This window comes from Numida meleagris, chromosome 4, assembly GCF_002078875.1.
Source record: "Numida meleagris isolate 19003 breed g44 Domestic line chromosome 4, NumMel1.0, whole genome shotgun sequence".
Lineage (NCBI taxonomy): Eukaryota > Metazoa > Chordata > Aves > Galliformes > Numididae > Numida > Numida meleagris.
This window is the reverse complement of record NC_034412.1, coordinates 12,277,030-12,302,392: the sequence shown is the minus strand read 5'-3', so window position 1 is coordinate 12,302,392 and position 25,363 is coordinate 12,277,030. Positions and strand designations below refer to the sequence as shown.

General features: G+C 35.0%; 1 protein-coding gene across 1 annotated transcript in view; it reads left to right on the top strand.

The window, feature by feature from the left end:
* Positions 1-25,363, top strand: part of DNER (delta/notch like EGF repeat containing) — a 117,876-nt gene that overhangs the window by 50,249 nt on the left and 42,264 nt on the right. Inside the window, exons 3-6 of the mRNA XM_021395825.1 lie at positions 3,699-3,793; positions 6,252-6,418; positions 17,450-17,595; positions 24,783-24,936. Of these exons, the coding sequence (XP_021251500.1) occupies positions 3,699-3,793; positions 6,252-6,418; positions 17,450-17,595; positions 24,783-24,936 (562 nt within the window). The remainder of the gene's footprint in view (positions 1-3,698; positions 3,794-6,251; positions 6,419-17,449; positions 17,596-24,782; positions 24,937-25,363) is intronic.

Sequence of the window (25,363 nt, the reverse complement as noted above, 5' to 3'; positions counted from 1 at the left end):
CAGTTCACACTATTTAATATTTTCAGAAGAGGTGTAATATGGAAAAGCAGAGCCTGCTGACCTCTTCTTAGTTACCACAGCTGATTTTCTTTTCAATCTCATCTGTACTGCTACTCTGTCTTGGTGAAGTAATCTTCCAGCCAAGTCACTGCTGTTTTTTTAAAGTGCAGCTAGAAGTTGTAGGAACAGATCTTCTTGTGGAGACTTCACTCTTGTTTTCTTCAATGATTCTCCTCTTTTCATCATGGTAAGACTCAAGATGTTAATACTGTTAAAATCTTTGAAACGGAAATAAAGATTTTGTGCATTACATTCTCTGTTTAAAAAAAATCCACCAATAATGTGATATGGATACAAAATTATAGAATATAATATAAAAAGGAATACTATATTTCATATCAACACAGTTAAAAAAACTTCAAACTCTAAGCAATGTGTTGAAGAGCATGAACTCTTCAGAAGATTCTGTGCTGATGTAGGAGGTTATCTTTGTAAGCAGCTCCTAAGCATGCCTCAGGCTCTGGCAGGTGCATGAAGATTTTGTTTTCTTTAGCGACTATTTTTAAAATAGCTGCATCATTTGTATTGTGTCTATAGTCTGTTCCCTGAGGAACTTCCTTGCTGGCTTAAAGGTTCGATACTACTGCATGCAGCAGGGGAATTTTGGAAGAGTTTGATCTCATTGCTGTCATATGAATGGTTTTCAGAGATTATTTTTAAATGACTTTAAGTGGTCTGTTTGTGTTTTTGACTTTAGCCATCTCACTTTTAAATTTAAAGTGCAATTAGAATAGTAAGGCAGAATTTATCATGTGCTCTTGATTTTACGTTCTGAAAATAATTTCATTATATTTTCCAGAGTTCTGTTTTAAATTTCCTACTATTTTTTTTTTCTTTCTTAGAATGAGACCCATAGGTTGTTTTCATCTTCTGACTGCCCTGTATTATTGTAATGTACTTATCTTCTTTGCCCTCATTTTTCAGTCTTTCAGTTCTTAGGGATCACTCTTAAGACAGGAGAGAGACATGCTTAAAAATCTTTATACAAGTTTCCCAGAGCTGTGGAAAAGCTATGTGATTTATTTGCTAAATCAGATGTCAAAGCTGTCATTTTTGTCTCTGTAGTATTTGTCTCAAATAGGATACTGCTGGCACCAGTTCTGTTCCTTATGGATGCTGCTCTTTCTTCTTGTATGTTTTGTCTGATCCAAGTACCATTTGTGTAATAGCAAAAAGTGAGATTTCAGCTGCTGTAAAATTCTGTTATTTCGCATCCTAGTGGTTTAGATAAATATTTTAGGAGGTTCGTAGTGCATGAAATCAGGGCCATTTATAGATGGTGTTCCTTCTTGGAGAAGGAAATGAAACATTACAAATCTTCCTATCAGAGGAGTCAAATGTGCATTTTGCTTTTTGCTTTTCTTGGTTACCAAAGAATATTTTCTACTTGTGCTTTTTGTACTGAACAGTCCTTAATTCTGATTGCTTTGCAAACCAGAGTACTTTTTTTTCTTCCCATTTTCACAGGGTTAATTGCTCATGTTATGCAGCCACCCTTGCTTCGTGAGTTTGGTTTTTTTTCTTAATTCAAGCTTCAAAGAGATGCATACTCTTTACTTCCAAGCTTCTAATATAGAATAGTAAGGTAAATGAAATGCTTAAGTTACTTTTTTTCCTGCTTGTGATCTAAGGTAATAGATACAAGACATTCTGAAAATATATTCTAACACTGTGTTTGTTATTAGATGCACTGTAAGACTATGAGAATAAAGGCTTTGATTTATTTTTTTCTTTGTTTCAGTAGACATATAGATTCTCAAAGAAAAAAATTATGAATACAGGCAAATGTAAGAAGAGTGTTAGCCAAACTGATTTTAATTTCATCAAGCTTTGAATGTTAGCTCAATAATTTTGACTTCCAAGATTCAGGAATTTTAATGGGTATATTATCTTTATTCTTTTTGATGAATTTCTTATAAAAAACAATAAAATTACATCTAATTTTATTTTCATAAGCTACACATTTATTTTCATAAACTGCATGCATATTATATGTGCAAGAGAATTCAGCAATGAAGAAATGAGTCAAGTAATTTGTATGTTTTGGGGAGATGTGAATATTAAGCATTTTTCTTGTCTGAGTCAAAGTCAGCTCCAAGTCCCTTAACAATTATTACTTGCATCATATTCTGGACTTCTGTTTTTCATGTTTTTACAGATATATTCCATGGTAGCATTTAACATGTGAATTACAAATGAAATTAGAAATTAGATTCTGATTTTTCATTAATGGATGATTAATTCGTGGAAGTGTGTCAGGTGTCAGTTTTCACTTTGTCAGCAAGGCTAATGCAAAAAGGTTGCATACATGTTCCAGATGACTGAAAAAATAACATCGCAAAATCTGCTTAACCTTAATTTTAAGGTGACATTGACTGATTTTTTTTTTCTCAGTAGGGTGATATTTCATAGGTAAGATGATGAAGATACTTGAGAACTACTTAATTAAGACTACAGATAATGCTAATGTAAGCGATAGGAAAAAAAAACAATTATGCCATATAAATTATTACTTAAATGAAGATCCCATTGGAAATGGTAATGGTTTTCAAACTACCCTTATGAATTATTATTCTATATGACATGGATCTGTTGGAGCAGATCCAGAGGAGGCCACCTCCTATGAAGACAGACTGAGGGAGCTGGTCTTGTTCAGTCTGGAGAAGGCTGTGGGGATACCTCATTGTGGCCTTCCAGTACTTGAAGGGAGCTTATAAACAGGAGAGGCTGGCTTCTTACGTGATCTGATAGTGATAGGACAAGAGGGAATGGTTTAAAATGAGAAGAGGAGAGATTAGGTTAGATATTATGAAGAAATTCTTTACCCAGAAGGTGTGAGGTCCTGGCACTGCTGTGCAGAGAGGTTATGGATGCCCCATCCCTGGAGATGTAGAAGGCCAAGTTGGATGGGGCCCTGGGCGGTCTGATCTGGTGGGGGGCAACCAGCCCACGATGGTGAGGTTGGAACTAGATGTAGATGATTGCTAAGGTCCCTTCCAGCCCAAGCCATTCTATGATTCTATGATTCTTAGTGTTGTATGGCATTCTGTATAGTGTCTTGATCTAGTTCATGATTTCCACACCAGCTGGTTGTCGGGGACTTGGCGAATAAGTTCCTTTACTCTCAACTGTGTTGGACACTTTTCTCCATCTGAAAACACCATTAGTTGAAAGGTCTTGTTAGAGCAAGAGGGAGAATATGTTTACAAGTAATCTGAGTTTGAAAAAAAACAAAACATATTTCAATATAATAGAAAGAAAATATCAGTGTCTGCTGTTATAAATCCTCAAAAATCTCCTGTTAGTGATGCAATATGCTATAGAAGTGGCAAATGTTAGAGCTTTAATTAATAATTCACAAGACTAGAAGCCCATTCATCTTTTTCTAGGTATATGATCACTTTTAAAGGAAGATACCTTTATAAGTCCATGCTCATGTAAAGGAAGGTTTTGTTAAAACAAAAAGGATGTATGAATTTTCGTATAGTTTAATGATAGCATAAATACCTTAGTGAATGTTTTGGTCCATCATTAAAAGATGATTGCTGTATTATTAGTGCTATTTAAAAAAAATCTTTCATATTTTCTCTGGTCATGTTTTGTGTTTCAGTATTAAATAAAACTATTTTTATTTTCAGATACTTCCAGATGTGGCTTGTGGAAATGCCAGTTCCAATACCTCTGCTGGAGGCCGTCTTGTCTCCTTTGAAGTTCCACAGAATACATCAATAAAGTAAAAATATTTTTTTGTATCTTATGGAATATAAAAACGTTTTTCTTTTAATTTGCCCGGGTATTTTAGAAACTGTTTTTTAGATACTCAGTTTTGTCAAATGGTTAAAAGTACATGAAAGAATTTCAGACAGCCTTCAGGCATCTAGCACCGCCACGACAGCTCTTTGCTTGGTGTAACTTCTCCCACATATTTAATGTTTCAGAAGATGTAAGCATGTAAACTGTCTCTGAGCCATCCAAATGCATTAGGAATTAGGGCAAAGATTCTGAAATGTCAGTTTTGAAAAGATGTGATGTTCCCTTTCTCTTTCATGCAGTGAATGCTTTTTTTCTTTAATCTGAAGATGCACTTGTTGGTGGAAAGGAGTTACTGATTAATTAATTGTACTTATTTTATGCTTTATTTTTGTAGTTACTTTCTGCAGTATCGCTTTGGGTGTCATCAATCAGCTGAAATCTTTGATGTGAATGTCTTACAAACAAAATTTTTCAAAAATTGGAATTTATTCTGTCAAACACTTACAAACTCATGCTTTTTCAATAAAATGCTTGCTTAGTAACTTTTAATTAACAGAACCTGACTTCCTAGAAAGATCTGATTCTGTCAGCTTAGATGAGGTATTTTCTATGGAAAACTTTATTTCAAATAAAAATCTGCCAACACAGTTCTTCTCTGGCTCACAGCTTTACTGCAATTTTAGGCTCAGATTTTCCCAAAATAGCCTGCTTTTCTCATACTGTCATCTTATCTTTCAGAATGCCAGCTTTCAGTTAAAAAAAGGCCATGCTCACTGGAAAAAACAAACTGCTGCAAGCAGACAAGCTGCAGACAGTTTGGAGCAGTAACTGTTAAACGTGGGAGCTGTCCTACGCTTCCCATGGGACTTTTTATTGTTCTCATTCACCAGAAGCTTAAGTAGGGAAGAGATCTGTGAATGTGTGTGCTTTGCTGTGTTTTTTTTTTTTTTTTAAAATAAAAAATAAGCTGCAGTTTGTAGATTCTGTGGCTGTATTTAAGACCCATGGTGGAATGTCCTCATTATAAATGAGTTTGCAGAGTACATATGGTTGGTTTTGGTCATTTTTATACCGTGTACCTTCAGTAGTATTTTATGTTGGCAGATTAATGCAAGTTGGTATCTATCTTTATTCCTCTGTATTTCCTTTGTTAAAGACCTAAATAACATTTCTGGTTCAATGACTGAATATATAAACAACAACAAAAAATTCTGTTCAGTAATTTTCTTCTCTTTGGTTGTTATGGGTGGCCTAAATGGTTGCTGTCATATTAGAAGAAGTTGAAACTGAAAACGAGACATTCAGCTCTGGGGATAGCAATAGGGTTTAATGTTAAAGTTGATCCAAAAATTCACTTATCTGCTCTGGTCACATTTTATCAACTCATGTCAAATATAATGAGAAAACTTTACATTTCTTGTCAAATAAATAAATTAATACACATGTATATAAAATATTTTATAAAAATATAATATAAAAATAAAATTTAAAAAAATGTCAAGGTAGACACCACTCTGTGCTTTTGTAGAATAGAAACAATTTTAGCAGAGGAAATTGTGCAACAGAGCATCCACTTCTGGTATCTGGGGGCTTCTTTTCAGCAAGAGAGAATTAGCGGTATTTCAGCAGTGGGATGGTTGTGATTTATGATTGAACGTCTGGAGGATTGGTTGTACTCAGTGGTGATCCATTTAGGTGAAATTAACGCAAATTTTTGGGATCTTGCCAGTAATATTACAGATTTTTATTTTTTCTTTATTGAAATCAGTGGAAAAAAGTATCCTGAGAGGAAAGCAACACCAATATAGATATAGTGCTCCCTAGTGGATCTGACAACACATAAGCAGTTGTATATGTTTATCCAACCTGTCAATATTCAGGAAGGCACCACGGACTCAGTGACCTTGGGAGCATTACACGACTCATTTGATTTACAAGAATAAACTGTTCTGAACCTTCAACCTGGTATAGCAAACGAAAGAGGATTTCTACCAGCATCCCATGTATTGAAAGAACATTGGATGTTCTTCAGCAGATAGGAGGGCTAGATGTGTTTCAACTGCAGAAAATGATAGCATTCTAGCTGTAAAATGGAGATTATATTTAAAAAGGCATAAATACAAATTGTGAAAAAGACTACTGTTAGGTAGTGTTTTATATAAAACAGTTATTGGACTGTAAGTTGGTGGCCTTCAGTATGGGAAATTGAGACCCTGTATGATTAGATCTATTTTAATGTATACCATTATACAAATGTTACTGTTGATACATTATTATTTTTAATTTTGTGGAAGTGATAAAAGTTGTCATGCTTTTTCCTGATTCCATATTTGCCATATTTAAGTTCTCCTCCTCTGATAATAAGCTTTTGTTTTGATGTACTTTATTACAAGACCAATTTCCCTCAGTGTAAGTATTCTTGTCATTTATTTTCTTAGAATAAGACAAGATGCTACTGCTTCCCTTATCCTGTTATGGAAGGTGACAACTGCTGGATTTAAGCAGTGTTCACTTATTGATGGCAGAAGTGTCACTCTCCTGCAGGCACTGGGTGGACTTGTACTTCCTGACGAAATGCTTGCATTAGGAAACAACTACTTTATCGGTGAGTAACAAGCTGGCTTTCTGTTTATCACCTTTAGGTGACATTTGATACCTTACCCAACATTTAGGGAAACAAAGAGGTAATTCTCTTAATTAGTGTATTGCTGTAAAATTCGGACTTGATAGTGTGACCATGTTTTAGGCATTGATTCATTCAAAGCAGACAAGAGTTGCACTAAATTCCTACACAAGTGGCACAGTTCAATTTAAATCTAGATGGTGATTTTTTTTTTTGCCTGGCAGTTACAGATGATGAAAGATATTTTTGGTGTTCTGTTTTAATCAACTATAAAGTTTTTGGTAAATGCTGAAGTAAGTAAGGCCAAATGTTCAAGTTATGTCTCTGTCAGATACTATATCATGAGATACACTGTGAGGAAGCTTAAGCCTATACACAGTAAAAAATACTATAAGAGATCTAGTCTTCTGACAGCTTTAACTTGCACCAATTTTGTCTTTGTAAAGATGAGATCTTAAACGCACTGTATGTTTTCTTGGGCAGTTAAATGTTAAATATCTTTGTGGAAGGGACAGAATGAAAGTAGGCTGGTACGTTATATTTATGTGTATGGCAAATAATACTGATTTAGATGCATGCTTTATGCTAGACATAATAGACTTAATTAAATTGAACTTTCTGGGAATGTGGTTTATTGCACCAATGATATGAAACAACAATGATAGCAATAACAGCATTTATTGTGATCTTGAAATCTTTACATCTTAAAATGAACTTATGCTAGTAAATGTAAAATAAAAAGCAACGTGATGCAGAAATATTGGGCTAATTTTTAAGTGTATATCTAATGCAGAGAGAAACCCAAATGCAGAGGTAGTGCCATGATTTTTCTTTTTTGAGTTGTCACTTACCAAAGGTATTACATGAGGGTTGTTAGTGTAATCATTTAATTACCGTCAGCAGTGGTTTCTTTTAGTGATAGTTATTTCCTTCAAATAATTTTCTAGTTCCTTATATTTTTATTGTCAATTCCTTCCTTCCAAGGTATTTAATTTTAGCTCTTTTAAAAATAGTTTTGAATTTATTTTATCAGCATCAAAAACCGTTTTGTTTGCCTTCTTTAGGAAAAAGAATGTGCTTTTGCTTTGTGATAGTTAATGTATGGTTAAAAATAAGTAAAAACTTGCTGAAGACAGTAAATTGTGAGTTTCCTCCACTCACAGGGGCATGTAACTCAATGTGTGTTTTGGTCAATAAGCTGGCAGACAGAGGGCCCAAGTTGCTCTGTGGAAGTTTCACTGGGCTATACAATATACTGTATTGATTTAGATACTTAAACCGAATATTGTCGTGCTCTTTCAGTTTGCCTTGTCCTGCTTTCCCTTGTGTAGGTGTCCTTCTGTCACAAGGGTTTTTACTTTGAATTGTTTACTGTATGCTAGTTAACAAGACACCTTTTCCTTGATGGATATAAAACCGGATTCAGTTCATAAGAAAGAACATCAGTACATTTTAATCTCAGGCAGTACAAGTTTTCTGAAGCCTCTTATTTTATTTCCACCTACTATTTGTTATTTCTTAACTTTTGCTTCTGAAATTCTTGAAGATTTTTCCAGTTGTTGTGGTGGTATTTAACTAATGTAAAGAACATGAGCCATAAATGCATATGCAGAACAGCAGGGAGTCTCCACTAGCAGTGATACGTTCATGAATGGGCGCATCTGAGCGCTTAGTAAAGATAAGTGCAGATATACTGCATTTGAATTTTTATAAATCTTATTTAAATTTATTTTTGCAAGTGGATGAATTACCTGTAGTGCTCTTGATAGAAAATGAAACGTTTCATCTGCATATCTCTCTTTTAGTTCTGAAGCATTGTGACTCTCTTCCATTAGTCAAATCAAATAGTGACACAACTCCTCAATTTTCTGGACTAGATTATTTTAAGTGGCCTTAGTTTGGTTATAGGTTTCCCCAGAATAATTTCCTTTTATTAAAACACTTGAGTAGAAGAAGACTGGAATACAAAAGTGTTAAGGACATGAAATAATAATTTTTTTATTTTAAAGGTGTTTGTGATCTATCAATATTTATTGTAGGAAAGAGAAAACATTGTCCTTGGACTTTCTTCATAACTGTATAGAAATATTCGGCCTACTTTCCATCACTAATTCTCATCCAGTGAAGTTATCTTCTTGGATGTAAATCTTACAAAATGGGAGATTTTATAAAACAAACATACACAAAACATCAGTAATTTAGCATGCACTTTAATTGATGGTACTTAAGAAAGAAATTCACAAGGGCCTCAAGGTACTGTAGGGTGCTGCAAGCACAGCAATGCTTCCATGTATTTTCTTTACATTTTTTTTTCCATCTTTTTCTGTTCAAATAATTTTTTTTAGGAACTCATCTCTTAATTAGCAAATTCTGTACAGTGCAGTTCCCTATGACCTTTAAAAAAAAAAGTTAATTAGAATTGTAAAAGAAAAAAGGGCAAGGTCTGAGAGAGTAATGTAACATTTTTGTCTTTTGCCTACAAATTACCTGAGTCACTTCTCAGTGGGTTGCCTCCAGCTTTGTTACTCAGTTTGACACTTCAGCTATCTCTTCTAAATCTTTCTGGATATGATGTTTATGTCAATGATAAAACATTTTTGGGTATATTATTCGTTGTGTGTGTTGCCTTAAGGTTACTAATTATAAAAACAGTATTAAAGTAGTTTTGACAAGATTGAAAAGAAACTAATGTTGGAAATAATGTACTGATTTTTTGATCTAAAAAATTTTATTATTTTATTAAAAAATGTTCTGATCAGTCAGTGTAAAAAACCAAAACAATAAAAAAAACCAAACAACCTGTTCTAGACAAAAGTAATCTGTAGGAAAGATCAGGTGGACTGTTGATCTCTGCCCAACTGTTTGCAAGAAAAATGTTTCATTTAATGCCATGAGAACTAAAAAAGTTTTTTCCTCAAATTCAGAAAAGAAAAAGAAGAAAAAAAGCATATCGTTAAAGGCATTTAGTATTTTCTGGGTAGCAGACTTTTGAAGTATCTGCAGCCCAAATATCTACTCTGTAAAGTGGAATGCTAGGAATGATGTTAAAATTTTCAAAAGAAGTAGTTGGGAAGTGGAAGAAGAGGGAATTGATCATCTTTTTAAATAAGAGACGTTGACAAAGGGATCAAAACGTAAGCGTGATAATTCATGGAAAGTCTGCCTTTCACATCAGTGGAGTTACAGCTTCACACTATTTGTCCCAATGTTCCTTGAAGTTAATGACCTATTCTTGATGAACTATTATCATATTTAGAAAACATCTCATCATTATTTCTTTTAATTTATTCTCTTCGTACTAGAATATAAGAAAACAACAGGTTGCAAAACTTTGCCTTGTTACAGTTGCACACCTATTACTTTTTGCAAATTATTGCAAAAAAAAAAATGGAAATCAGATTAAATGCATTTTTACAAGTCTGAAAAAATGAGACAGGAGTACTGTGATGCACTGTCAGTCTGCATATGGGTGTTTCAGACTGAAGTTCTCCTGGATATGAGTAGGTTACAGCGAGTTGAAAGTGCTGCTTGCTGTATGTTTGGGAGGGAACTAATACACCCAACATTATGCTGTTTTCTCTTACAGGAAATAATGCATGGCATCTGGGAACACCTACCGGAACATGTATAGCTTCTTTTATTCAAGGCTGTTGCAAGTGTTTAAGATTGAGATTTAAGATTTATTTTATTACTGGCAATGTAGTATCTCTTTTGAGAAAACAATGCATTTAAAAATAGAAAAGGCCTTTTTAAAGGGTGTTGAAGGACATTTTCAGCTTCTACAGCAACTCTGTCACAAAAATTCTATTATTTGTTATATGCATCTTATTTATCCAAACATGCAATCGCCCTCTGATTGCAAACTAGAACATTCTGGAAATACAATCTGCTATCCAGATTGGGGCAAAAGCAAAAACAACACAATAAAAGCATTAACACCTTTATTCTTTTGATGCTGAGATATTCAGAAATTTTACCATCACCATACACCATCTGTTTCTTACACAGTCTGTTAATTTACTCTGGCACTGGGTTCGTTTACCTGCTCGTTAAGGGAGCACTTCTGTACTTCATGACTAAAGACACTGCAAGCCTCACATCCACAGGTGCCTGCTGGAGTTCTGCACAGCTTCCAGTTTATCTTGTAGACTGGTATAGTTATGCCTGCAGTGGCATACAGTAAGCGAATGTCTAAGTGTTCATGGTTATTAGGATACTATCAGTGCTGACAAAGAGTGCTTCTCATCAGCTTCTGTGATAACGTGTTGAAAGGACTGCTTTTCTGCATTGATGTGCCTGGTGCTGAACTGCAGTGATTGGACATGCTTCAGAGAAACAACAAAGTGAAGTCAGACAGCTGGTGTTCGTATTTAGCCTCTGTGTCCCCATAAGTAAAACACTAGACAAGTTTGTGAAACCGTGTTGTTTAAATAATTAAAAAGAAGCTTGTGAATAGCTTGATTTGATTTGCTGTCTGAATTTTGTTTTATTTAGCACTTCAATGATGCAGCTTAAAAGCAACTCTCTTTCACAGGAGATTGCTAGGTTATCTTTTCATTTAATTGTTTACAAAATGAGGAAGAAGTTTATTAGCAAAACTGCTATTTCTCCAATAAAATGTTTTGGATAATAAGGCAGAAGATTTAGCTTTTAATATGAATGGAAACAACATATTTTTATCTGAATTGAAAATAAATTCTCCAGCAAGATCTTTAAATTATAATGCTTATTTCAATCTCTTATTTTCATTGCAGAGAAGAAAATTGGTGTGTAATCTGCTTTTCTGCAAGGTGCCAAGCCTTATGGATCAATACGATTTAACCAACTAGCTTAAACTATTACTGCAAAGTGTTTTAAAATTTGTCACTGCAAAAACTCACTTGAAAATGGATCTTTTAGCATTGTTATGGTGTGATGAAGAACACTGATATGTTTCAAATGACAGCAGCTATAAGACTACTTGCTTAAATTCAACATCACTTTTTAAAACCTTTCTTGTATCCTCAAGCAGAAGTGATCTGGTGCATTTTAAAAAGTGTGGGATCCCCATGTACATGTGTGCAGAAATGACAATGTTTTGCAATCCAAAATGCTGTCCTTCCTTTCTGATGCAGTAGAGTCCTGTCTCTAATATTTTTGTCGTGAGCAAAAAATGATCCCTTTTTACACTGCAAGTATTTGCTCTCTTGATGCTCTGTAGTTCATTTCGTCAGTCTCCTTGCAACATCTCATCATACATTAACAAATGGTCACCACTAATATGAACTGCAGGTATACCAGATGGCCAGAATGAAATTGAATGTATGAAATAATTTATTAAAATAAATAATCTAGAGACATATTTTGAAAAAAGTAAGTCTTAAGTTTTTTAGGTCCCTTTGGCTCCAGAGTTTCAGTTTAGGCGGCAAATTTTAATTCTGACCTTACAGATGGAGTGTTTTGCACTATATGTATTTAAAACAAGCATCTCTTTCCATCAAGAGAAAACAGTTTGCTGCATTTACTTACTTAAGCAAAATGAAATAGGGCAGATTTATTTCATATTAGGAGATGTGTGAATTGAATTCACTGAAAGCTATGCAGTGACGAGACTCCCATTTTAACAAGTCACCATGTGTCAGCTGAGCATCTCTGTGAGCTCCTAGCCCGTGGCAAATGTGCAGTCACTTGACTTAACCCTCCTTCACTCTGAACTAAATTAAATCACTTTGCATTCCCCTGCACATGCCTCCGTTGGAGTGTTCACGTCTCTGTGCCACTCAGCGCTGTGCAGCAACCTGTACTGGTTACTTGCATGCTAGTCAGCCTTGCCAGTGGGGGAATTTGGAGACAACTGCTCCAGTTAATGGGATTTTCATTTTCATGTGTGCAGCTTGCCCGGAGTGGCCCTATTGCAGGCAGTATTGAGTGCTGTGCTTAGCTGTGAACATTTCCTTGGGGGTCTGGGCATAAGAGCTAACCTGACAGAGAGTGGCCTTTTGATAAACAAGGGCAGTAGCAGTAATGGGAGCAGCACAAATGGATTGATGATGGCTAATTTCAAAGACTTTTTCAAAAGATGGCCTTGTAAGGGAAAAAATTAAGCATCTAGCTGAAATAAATTGCTTTCTGGAAAATGCTGTTATGCTATACAAATAGGATATTTTTATAAATGTAACAAAAATCAATATCCTGCCCTGGTCTTCATGACCAAGTTATATGTGCCATGTCTCGAATTTATGTAGGTGTAAACATTTGATTATTCACTGTTTTTTTGATACATTCTGTTATGTTTTAAACTAACATCTAAATAACTTCTCTTTAGGTCACAACTCCTGTGACCAGTTCATTGTGGAGATATTTACATTTAGTTGATTGTGTGGTTCTTAGCATTGTGAGATCTCAGATGAACTACTTAACCTGATTTGTAAAATGAGGATACTAATGCATAATTTAAAAGAAAAAGTGAGGCACATTTTAATAAAGCTTAAAACATACTTTGATGTCTTCAGCTAATAGTGTAACGTACAGCGTGGTATATTTAAGTATAGGATAGCCACTCTAATGTTTTTAAGTTGAGTCAGTCACTACAGATAACTCCTCGCTAACCTTGCCACCCACACAGTCTACCTCAGCTGCTCTTCCCGCAGTCCCAGCAATGTCATTTGCATTCCATCACTCTTACTGCTTTTGGAAAGTGTGGTATCAGAAATTCTGGTGGTCTGCATTTGCACCCGGAATAGTCCACTGCCACCTTAGCAGCACTTCAGAGATACTGATCGATAAGCACAGTGAGGAAAATGTGATATAGGAAATCTATTGGTAGATCAGCCTTGTCACCCTTCCCTGTGCTTTCACCATTATCTTGGACAGTAAGCAGCAGAGTCCTTGAAGCCATGGTAGGTCACACTCTAAGCTACTGTCACATCTCTTTAATAAGCTGTATGCAAGTGCTTTCCTAAGTGTACTCTTGCTAGCTGACTATTTCATAATCCCATCATGGGTTTTAGTCCAGTCAAGCTATTAAGTTGACTAATTATTTAGTAACAGTGACATTTTAAAATTGCTGTTTGTTGTAGAGAAGCAGCAGCGTGTTTAGGGATTTTCGTATGCTACATACATCCAACTAATTTGCTCAGTTAATAAATATATTTTGACTGTCAGTCCTGCAAAACTCCTCTCAAACTTGAAAGTCAGGTTGTGTGCTATTTCTTCCCAAAGTTTTGGTAATAATTTTCTGATACCCAAATTTTGCTTTCTGTTATACCTATGTATGCTTATCATTGTAAATCTGTTCCTTATGGCTGTGCAGAAGCGTTGCTGAGAATATAACCTGACCAGCACAATGCTTATCTCTATCATTGTAATAATCATTGGCTGAGAACAGAGTATACGTTTGATTTTCAGAGTCGAGGATGACTTTTCAGTGCTTGTAGTGAAGGAAGAAAGCATTTTCAAACACAATGTGACTGTGATATTAATGGGTGTAAGGGGCTGAGGGGGAGCAATGAGCTTTGCAGTCCCTTATCATAAAAAAGTACTTTTTAAATTGCTGTTTCATATGACATTTGCAAAAGAAGTATCTGAAAAGGATCTTTGACTAAATCACGCTAAAGCTTACTTATCACAATGGGAATGAGATATGATACTTTCAAAAGCAGTATCTGACCAAGGCTTTTGTCACAAAACATGGTAAGCATACTGATTTGTATAGAAGTTAGGAGCTTTTATTAATTGTATCACTTATAAATAGCAGTATTTGTGGGCAGAATAGCAGTTCTGTTATTGCAGATGTATTTTTGAGTCCCTAGATGCTACGTTATCTAGCAGTATCTTTAGAGAATGATCTCAGATGTTCTGTACAAGCATCCTATGGTACTAATGTCCCAGAAGTACTGCATCAAAGATTATGAATATCATTGTCTACCTGTTTTGCACTTTCTTTCTGCTCATGTATAATAACGATCCTAATACAAACCAGGAAAGGATTCCTGACCCATTTTTTTCAGATTCAGTAGAACAGTATTAGTGTCAGGTCTCTGAGGGTAATAGTAGGCCTTAATGACCTGATCATGAGGCTCATGGAAGAGATGATGAGTGATTGGCTATTTACAAATCAAAAGCATGCCTCCATTATTTCAGTGTGTAATGGTAAATTTTCACAAATGATGCTTTGATTATATGCTTGATATGCTTCATTTTTTTGGGTCTTTGAAAGTTGAACGCACATTTGAAGGATTGAGCCCTCTTATATTTACTAGATAAATAACCACTATCTGAGTTAGTGATCACACTGCTGTAAGAGAGGGAAATTGGCTTGTATAGTTAAGTTGTATTTACTACTATATGTTTAGATCTCAAAAGCATGATGATAAATAGAGTAGGCCCTTGTAGTTGCCGTCATAGTATAGAGATAGCACAAGTATAAAGATAACACAAGCCAGGTAGTCACTTCTTACTTATTCTGTTGCAAATATGGATGCTTACTCAATCTGTTGTCTTGACTAAATAGAGGTGTAAAGAAATCATACGTTATGACTAGGACAAAGGTTGTAATGGTAGTATGAATGGCACAATGCGATACTTCTAAAAGCACCAGGATATAAATAATATTGTCATCTTTTCTTTTGGCTTTATTCCTTATTTTTCATTCTCACCTTTTTGATGTAAGAGAAATAGGAGCATATGTGCTTTGCTCTACTAGGCTTAAGTTGATGAACTACCAGGATGGAGCGAGTAGTGTATTTTACCCAGCATACTGCCAATGAAATCATTCAGGCATTTCTCAGACTATCATGCATGTGCACAAAGCTTGAAAACGTCTCCTCTGCAATATAAATGACTTGTCACATCATATTCTGATCTATTAGATTTTAAAATTGTTTCAATGTTACTGCTGTAATTAGCTCAACTCCAAATTCTTCAACTTAAAATACTCTGATGTCATCATGTTTTAACCAGCTTTAGGAAACCAGTAAGGTTAAAATGAACAAAATTACCTTTTGCTATAAACAACTGTAATCTTTTTCTTCAGACATGAGATGAAAGGAGCTGTAAGTGGTCTTCTGAAAATGTTGTCATACCTAGAAGTTAAAAATAGAACTTACTCTAGTTCAGTGACTGTTACAGGAATTGGAGAAGGAATTAACCTGTGTTAAGCAGGGAGCCATATTTAGATGATTAGGCAACCTTCTAGTCTTAAAGATTTTAGAAAGTTGTATTCAACTTCAATAGAAGGAAAAATGTATAGCCGTATTTTTATCTTTCTAGTCTTTGGAAATTAGGTGAGATAATTAGAAATTACAGGAAAACGTGTGGCATTCCAGTGAGAATAGTGGCTTCTTCAGTGGTTTGCCTAAGGGATTTAGATACCAAAATAGTATCAGCACTCAAAGTAGAAAGAAGGTTGATTTGATATTCCTTTAGGGAACTGTCCTGAAGAATACGTAACAATCTGCTTCAGACAAGAAAATGTGAACCCAAAGACATTTTCTAAATACTGCATTCTTCCAAGCATTCACATATAATTGCATGACTGCCTGTGACAATCATGTTCAATTGTTAAAGGAAATAATTCTGGCTGCATTTTAGAACAGATGGGCAAAAAGGAGTTGTGTACTGAGGCCAGAATAAACTGGCTTTCTTAGAAGAGGTCAGCAGATTACAATAATTTCTACTGGGCAAAGCAGACCGTTAGACACTTACAACTGTCCCTTGTACAATTTTAATGTGGTCTTATAGAATATTTAACTGACTCATGCAAGTCAGTATTTAACTGACTCATGCAATATTTAACTGACTCATGCAAGCTGAGAATGATTGTATTGGAGATGAGATTTTGCTGCTTTGCAGACACAGTTTAGTGTTTCTAGTATAGACAACTTATTGTTCAAAGAAAGCACAATTTTAAAAGGTGAAATCTAAAAATGAAGAACAGACAGTGGAATTCTTCCGTGTGATTTTCTTTGGAATTTGTATAATTAGTCGCACTTGAGACTTTTATATGCAGAATGCAAGTAACATTTAGCAGCTGTTCTGGAAAGAGAATTTACTTGAAGTTCCAGCAGTTTCCTGAGCCATTGGTGTATTACTGTTCCTTATAAATACTTATAAATATTGTACTGTTTTTTGTAGTTGAGAAAATATTGTTCAATTTCCAGTCTATAGTGCAAGAAGCTGTACTGTATCTTGAAAGTTCCTTTGAAGCTTATGCCATAAATGAATTTTAGAATTTAGAGCGAAAAATATTAGAAAAAAAACACTGTCATACACTTCCTGCATCCATTTGCAGTCATTTTTTAAAAAAATTAAGGATATTTTATTTTCCAGATATTTCTATTAGAAACATGAGTGATAAGTATGTTGTTGTGCTCCAGTGTGTTTTAATAGCTTCCAACCAACAATTTCTTTTTTCAGTTTCATACAATTACAGTGCCTGATATCACCTTGTAGATGGATAAGATATGGCATTCAGATATTACTTGTACTGCAAATACTAAAAGGAATACTGTCAAATGGAGCACATCCTTGCAGAGTCCATCAAAAAGGCAGCACTGAGATTGTCCATCTTTTACCAGTGTAATGCTCCTTATGATCTGTGTGCTTTCTAGCCCTACCTGAAGTAACTGCTGAAATTTATATAAATGTTTTTCTCCACTGAGTTTGATTTTAATATTCCTTGCCACTAAATACTTAAGGAAGTATATAAATTATCAAAAAGATAGCAGACAAAAGTGGTTGATTATTAGAAACCTAAGAAACGAAAGAGACTAGAGCCCTGCAGGTAGATCTGTTTCACCAGCCTTCCTTTCTTTTGTTAATCATTATGATAAGTGTTTACAAATGCTATTCCAATTTGTGTTTACATGCATTAAATTTAGGTAAGAATGTATGAAATTCGAGTAAGCATGTTCTCAGTTGATAGTTTATTTCAATTCAATTCTATTTGTTTGTCTAGCAGAAGAGCATCAATATGTATTAACTTTTTTTTTGTATTTTCTCATATATTAATAATTCAATTTTCTTTTTTTAAAGGTTTTTTGAATGATTCAGTTACTAAGTGCATTGTGGCTTTACGCTTGACTGTGATAGTCAAAGTCAGTACCTGCATGCCTGTGGGGAGCCATTCAGATAAATTCCAGTGTTCAGGGAAAGGAAAATGTATCACGAAACCAGATGAGGTAAGGTGAACCTATCAAGATCTTTGTGTAATTTGGAAATTTCATGCCAATATAAATGCAAGGGAAATCATTTTTAGTCCTCTGAGTATATGCTTACCTTGCTGCTGTGCAATAGGCTTCAAAAACCATAGAAGTTACTAAGTAATAACTGTGTTTATGAAATATTTTGATAATGTTTGGAAATTGTGCTCTTTCCTTGAAATAACAGTGTATTGAGAGATTAGAATGACAACAGCAATTCCACTGACCACTGTGGTATTTTTGTGCAATCTACTAACAAAAAAAAAAAAAAAAATCAGATATGTTAACTTTCCATGCTGTATGCTGCTTTTCAGAACCTAACTGGCGTTCTGTGATCAGGAGCCTGTATTCTCTGCGGCCTTCTACACATGTTGATTTTAATAAAAGTAATATGCAGCACAAAGATGTTCAGTTAATCTTTGGTTTTAATAATATTCATTTGGGAGATAAAAGCAATAGTAACTGTTGAGTAAATATCAGCAGCTGTGAGCCTGCTGTGAACACAGAAAATCTGGCATATTTAGGGAATTCACTAATAGTTCATCTGCTACCATTTTGTGATTTAAATTCTCAATAAGCACGTTTGAGAGAAAAATGCCACTTTGACTTGTAACAACAATAATTAAGCTGCTGCAGTAACCTATCTGTGCATGGCAATGCTAACATCTGGAACAACTTAACATCTTTATTTCTTAAAAATTAAATTTTAAAATGTTTAAGGTAATGTGAACACAATGACTGATATCCAAATAACATGTTCATTTGGTATCCTGTTTCATGGTCCAGTTAAGTTTTTCTCCTGTATCTATCATTTTTTTCTAGAAATTCAGCATTTTGAATTTGATTTATGTAAATAATATGTTCAGATGTTCTATATATAGTGGCATATCAAAATGTCTTCCCTTTTTCAATTTTTTCTCATGTTCAGAGTTAAAGGCCTTGATAAATAGTCTTTTTTTTCTTTTTCATGTTGTTAGTCCATTTTTATGTCTCTAATTTCTTTCTTTTACTGCAAGCTATATGTCACAAAGAGAACATACATTAACTCCTGTATCTATGCAGAAGCATTAATATATTTCTGTTAGAGAAAATGGATATACTGCTTTTAATAATCACCTAAGTTTCAAAAATCTCAGAGATGTGGAATTTTATTTGTTAATAAATTAAAATAATCTTTAAAAAGAGAGACAAATTGGCTTCATGGTGGCAAAGGGGAGCTTGAGAAAAGGGAACTCAGTATCTGTATATCCACACCTTTAATCTCGACACTGAAAGTTTTATACAGCTATTAGTGATGAATTAACCTCCCTCTTGTGCATGCTGTGTTTTTCCTTCCATGGAAAATTTAAAATTAATCCTATCTTTTCACACTTTTGAATAGTAATAATAGCACAGTATATTAAGGTAGTGTTTATAACATAATGTGCGTAAGACATCCCTGTAGTTGAAGTTATGAGATATAGAGATCATGCTGAAGTCCATTTCTAGAGAGGCATCTACCAGCGCATGGTAGTCAAAGAAGTGGAATTAGAGGATTCTTACTATCTCTTTAATAAAATTTTAACTTCAGAAACATATATTTTTACTGTCACAAACTGTTTCTGAATTTTCTAAACCTTGAACAAATGAAGAAGTTTCCTAGTGATCCTCTGCAGTCTCTTCAGACCTATGCCAAGTAGTGCTCTGAGAAGGGATAATTCATTAAAACCTCACTGTTTCCAAATGTTGTTTATTTATGACCAAACTCCTGCTCCAAGGAGAATAAAAATGTTATGTTGTCTATTCAGCCATAGTGATTTTTCAAATCTGACAGTTTTCCTTACTCTTTAGTGTATTAGTTGCATAATAGAATTTCAACTGGGAAACTGAATCAGGCCCAACATGAGCAACGTAGTTAAAAATAGAAGGTATACATTTCATTAAACAGGGTGTTTTTCCCATTGTTTAAGTCGTCTTAGGGGAGATGTATCCTCAAATGTCTTTGTGGTTTCCCTAATGATGAAGCAAACAACTGCCAAAATTACATGCTTGCCATGTACCAACCTACTGCTGAGCTGTTTCCCTCAAGACCTTCTGCATTTCTTTATCCAGAACAGAAACTTTAATTTTCTTTAGGTTTGCAACATGCCCTTTGTGATTTGCTGTTTGTTTTTATCTATAATTCATTCAGTTTGTGCAATCTAGTCTTGCAGGATGCAAAGCAACTTCTTAGAGGAATGCATAAAAGGTCTAATGTGGTGAATATGCTCAGAGCTGTGCTCGCTGTAGTCATTTTGCTTCCAGTGCTGAGAAGATTAATGATTGCCTTTGTTTTTTTATGTACTTCATAGTTTTATACCAAATCTGGTTTAATGTAAGAGAATGTAGTAACACATCTGCATAATGGGAACTTTAAATGTAATTAACAATCTGCAGTAATACAAGTGCAGTGGCATACTGACATCTGTGGGGGGCATAAAACTATCAACAAATGAATTCTGGTCTAACCTGGAAGTCTTGGCTGGTTTTTACTTATTTCTTGCTGATAAGTAGCTTAGCTTCTGCTGAGCTGGGTGTTTTTTTTTACAGAACATGGACATAAAATTGTAAGCTCATAATGACAGCTTCTTTTTCAATTGTTGTTGACATTGAACACCATAAAACCATGACAAACTTAAAGTTCACAACTTTAAACAAAGTTTTTTGAGGTGAAGTGATGCTGTGTTTAAGTGATGTCTTTTCCTCCCTTTGTCTGAGCTTAGTACCTCTGTTTTGCTGCCGTACTTGCCATTCTTCCTCAATGGAAGAGTGAATGTGTCAGAAACATAATACTGGTCTTGGTATTATCACCATATAAATACCAATTCATTTATTGACTCAACTTTCACCAGAGTAAGTTGTCTTCAGACAAATTAGCTATGAATTGAAGAGAGAAATCCTATTATAATCCAGAGGGAAGTTTGTTATGAATTTCTGCTTCTTTGTAGGATTTTAAAGTGAGCTATGGACATCCACTGGATTTGAGAGCTACAGTTCTGCTTACATATGGAGATATAATGATTTTTTCCACAGATAGCTCCATTCTGAAACTTCATCTCCCTTACGTAAAGTGTGGACGAACAGATTGTGTAAATATGGAGTTTTATTGCTAGTGTTAGAACCACTGATATTTATGAAAAAAATAACTGCCTGCACTGAGAAATAATGAATTGAACTGAATAATGATATTTCCATGTCTTCCATGGGTTATACATTCATGAGTAGTTCCACCTGATTTTATTTGTCTACCTGTATGCCTAAAGGAGTGTCCTCTTGGTTACGGACTTCATTTCCTAAGTACGGTATACTCCTAAATACAAAATAAGTATCACATGGAAGTGTTTTGCTCAAACAACTCACTGTTAGGCTTGTCATGAATGCCCGAAGTCTTTTTTGTCAAGAGAAAGCAGACGTTCATTTTGTTCTGGTCATTTTTGTGGCTTTACTACAGCAGAGGAAAAAAAATTGAACTTTTACAGTCTCTCTTCAGTGTGAAATTTAGAATCTGATGAGGATATTACTACTCTACTTACTTAAAATAGAGGAAAATGTACTGTATTCCAATTTACAATATGGCAGTCAGAGACAATTGGATTGGATAATAGCAAATTATTGTAAATAATTTATTGCCATCCAAAATAGTACACAACTTCTATATGATAGATTTGTACTCCCATAACAAACTAAAATGCACAGATGAATTGTAGACTGTAGACACGGAATTCTTAGATAGTGACTTTAATACTAGCATTATAGCAACGTGTATTTTTTTCTTGAGTTAGTTTTTCTCACATTGCTGGCATATGCCATCTCATCAAGAGAAGAAATTAATAGTATAATTTGGGACAAGTGAAGATGACATGCCTAATAAAAATGATGACATCTAATCTTATATACAGAATAAATTGTCTGCATCTCATAACTATTATCTGTCATTAGATATTTCAGTTTGAAGTGTTACAACACTTTTCTTTTGCTACTTTCAAAATTCATTTTGATAACTGTGTTTTAGGGTGAATTGATCCCTGTATCATACTTTCAGAGAGATACCAATATTATCTGAGCTTTTTTTTTTCCAACTTCTTATTTCATTAATACAGTTGAGGCAATGACATCATTGCTTTGTTTAAATATTTTAATACTTACAATATAATAATCAGCTCCTATTGTTTCAAGACAAGATTTTAGTGCAGGCAGAGCCATACTATTTCTGTTTGTGAACAGTATAGACCTTCTCCTCTCTGATGTATGGTCCAGGTACTGATGTACTTTGCAAGTTACTTTCAGACCTAGCATAAAACAACTACGAACTTGAGCCTTCCAAACAAACACGGTGCCTCTGTTTTGACAGAGTTAATGCTGATGGGATCTTAGACCCCTTGCTAACATGTTTCTGTAGTGTCAGATAGATGTGGAACAGCTTGTTCTCATTTTTATTGCATAGACAAGGACCAAAATCACACTTAAATGAGATCAAGACTGATCTCTTCAAACAGGGCAAGGAATTTAGGCACAGTGCATTTATCTTTCCCGATGCTCTATTCTGATCTCCATTTTAAGCTTTAAAATTTCATTCAGTAGTACAAGGATTGTAGTAATACCAGCACAATGTCCTTGTTTTATTCCTTTTCTACATCTGTATAAATGTAAAGATCCCAACAGGCTATTAAGGTTAACTGTTTAAATGGAGGTATTAGTCTAAGACAGGCTACATGTCCAAGATAGCTAGCCTTGGCCCCATGAATGCAGAGGGAATCTGTATTTCAGAGAGTAAATATGTGACGCTTAGAAGAAATATTCCCGATGGATAATGGCTTCATACTGGAATATAAAGTGAAATTGCAAGTGGTTTCTTAATAAAAAAAAATAATAATGAAAAGATTTTAACTAGAGTTTCCCATTTTAATTATGTTCTTGGTTATACTCTGTTGGATATGAGATTTGAGCTACCCAAACCATTATTTTGGTAGGCAGACTAGTTGTATAATTCAGATCTGACCTTTTTTTTTTTTCTGTAGGGTAAAAAGTAAAATAATTTTATGCCTCTGGTATGTTTGTAATCAGTGACAAAAAATGGAAACAGTGCATCAACCAGAAATTTTCTTTAATGATATTGAAAAAACTGTATGACTTTAATAAGGTTTTTCAGAAAAATATGTAATCTTCTTAAAACTGGAGTTGAAAATCAGTGTGTAAATTAATTCTTCTCTACTTCTCTGATTCCTTTGATCTGATATTGACCATAAGAATGGCACCCAGTGTTCATGGTATCCTGCAGTAGTTGTTTCCATTGTGAGGGGAAGTTGTGCTATACAATTCATTTGTGCATTTGACTATGGATCAATATCGGGGATTGTACTTATAGTACATACAAGTTGTCTAGTTTTTACCTATGGATGCCCGCTGCTAATAGTATAGCCCCTGGGCATTATCAGTACCAACAATGAAAATGATGGCACTTTTGAAACTATTTCTACATCCACTGTCAGTAGAGCAACCATTGTATTTGTCTCCAAATGCTTTGTAAGAGAGGGAGGAAAGGAAAAGAAAGCAGGACTTAGCATGCATGGTGTTATGTAGGACAATGTTAACTGCTGTGATAGGTTGTAAATTTTTGTATTCAAAACATGAAGACCTGTTCTGCAAGTACAGACCAGTATCCTCTTCTGGAATAACAGCAACACTGCCTTGATGGGTGGTACAGTTTTTCAGCCGCTTGCCTGTTTTTCCCTCCTATTGAACTACAGCCTAGTTTGGAAATATCTCATTGCTGATGTGAAATATATGCAGAGCAGTTCTTGGGCAAATTTCAGAACATCCTCAGGTCATGTATCCAGCAGGTACTTTTATCACTCCTGATAAGTAATATGCACATTATGTTAAGTTTTCGAGATGTATAATATATGTTTCCTTGGATATAAGGAAAATATTTTTAGCATTTTTTACAGTAAGGATGATGAGACGCTGGCACAGGCTGTCCAGAGATGTGATGGAAGCCCTGTCCCTGCATACTCAAGGCCAGGCTGCACCAGGCTCTGAGCACCTGATGGAGCTGTAGGTGTCCTTGTTCACTGCAGGGAATTGGACTAGACGGCCTTTAACTGTCCCTTCCAAATCAAGTGATTCTATGATTCCATGATAATATTAATTGTTATTTAGACTCTATCAATGCAGTATTTTTAAGGAAAAATTTACTGCATTTACTGACTATCTATTTGTATGAAGATTGTCTTTTTTTCTTTTTCTTAATACACAGCTATTTATTTGTTTGAAGCAAAAAGAAGTAAAAATAGAAAATAAAATACTCACCTGGCCTCTTTGTTTCTGGTTCCATGCAAGTTCTGTGCTTTGCATTACAACGTCTGTGCCTGGGACAGCTGCATGCATTGAGCCTGAGTGATGGGACTGGGAAATGTATGAGTGAGTGCGACTGCCATCTAGTGCTTAATGAACAAAGGAAGGGGGGCATTTGATTTAAATGGATACATCAGATGGGAGCTTTCCTTGCTTCTATCCTTTAATGCATCCTTGGCAATCTTAGCAATTTAAATTTTTTTTAAAATTTAATTATGTTTTATTACTAAAAATAATGCTGAATGCCACACTGTACCTACAACAGTTATTTTAATACTTTAATAGGTGTAGTGCTCTTAATCTTTTATTAAGCAGCAAAAGCAGCAAGTTTTGGAAAAGATGCTAAATACACTAAGAAGAAGACCTGTTTTAGCAGAACCAAAGTGGTTTGTCGCTCCTGAAGTGAGCCCCAGCCTTGTTCATCCCATAGGGGGTGCACCTTTGTCTCAGGGTTTTGTTGTGGTAAAGCTGTACATTACTAATCTTGGTAATTATACTGGTATAAAAATATAATTTCTGGAATGGAAGAAAAAAATTATACTGATTTAGGCATTATGGATCTGATCCCAACCTCCATGTCGAGGTGGAGATTACCCGGCATGATTAAAAAGCTGACCTGAAGAACTGTTGCAGGTTTAGTATTTCAAAGGGTGACTTTATGCATTTGATGTATTTATGTCAGCTACTCATGTTTCAAATGGAAAAGCAGCAGAAACATTTTTGTTCATAGAGTATTCAGTGAAAATATAACCTTTGAAAATTCATTGTGGAGTACGAATTTTGCTTGTTTTTAGGCAACGTTTTTCTGTGAGTGCGAGGATGAGTACTGGGGCTCCCTGTGTGAGGAATTCGATGCTTGTCAAAGCCAGCCCTGCCAGAACAACGCAACCTGCACTGACCTAGCACAGAAACACAATGGGAACAATTTCACCTGCAGCTGCCTGCCTGGTGGGTATCGTATTGTGCTCTGAATAATGCATTTTTGTTTTAATATTTGGTGCATATCTTTTGCAGAGCAGCAGACTGTGCATCTTCAGACAGTAGGAAAGAGGGAAAATAAAACAACAACATAAGGTCAGCTTTAAAGGGCTAGAAAATTCTTCAGCTGTGAATATTGGCACGAGAGGCACAGCACCATACAGCCAAGCCAAAACCGTCATGAGGGAATTATTCGTAACTAGAATCATAGAATCATAGAATCACTTGAGTTGGAGGGGACCTTAAAGATCTTCGAGCTCAAACCCCTGGCTGGCTGCCAACCACTGGATAGGGCTGCCCAGGGCCCCTACATCTTGGCCATGAGCACCTCCAGGGATGGGGCATTCACTTCTCAATCTCTTGCAGTGCCTCACCACCCTCTGAGTAAATATTTCCT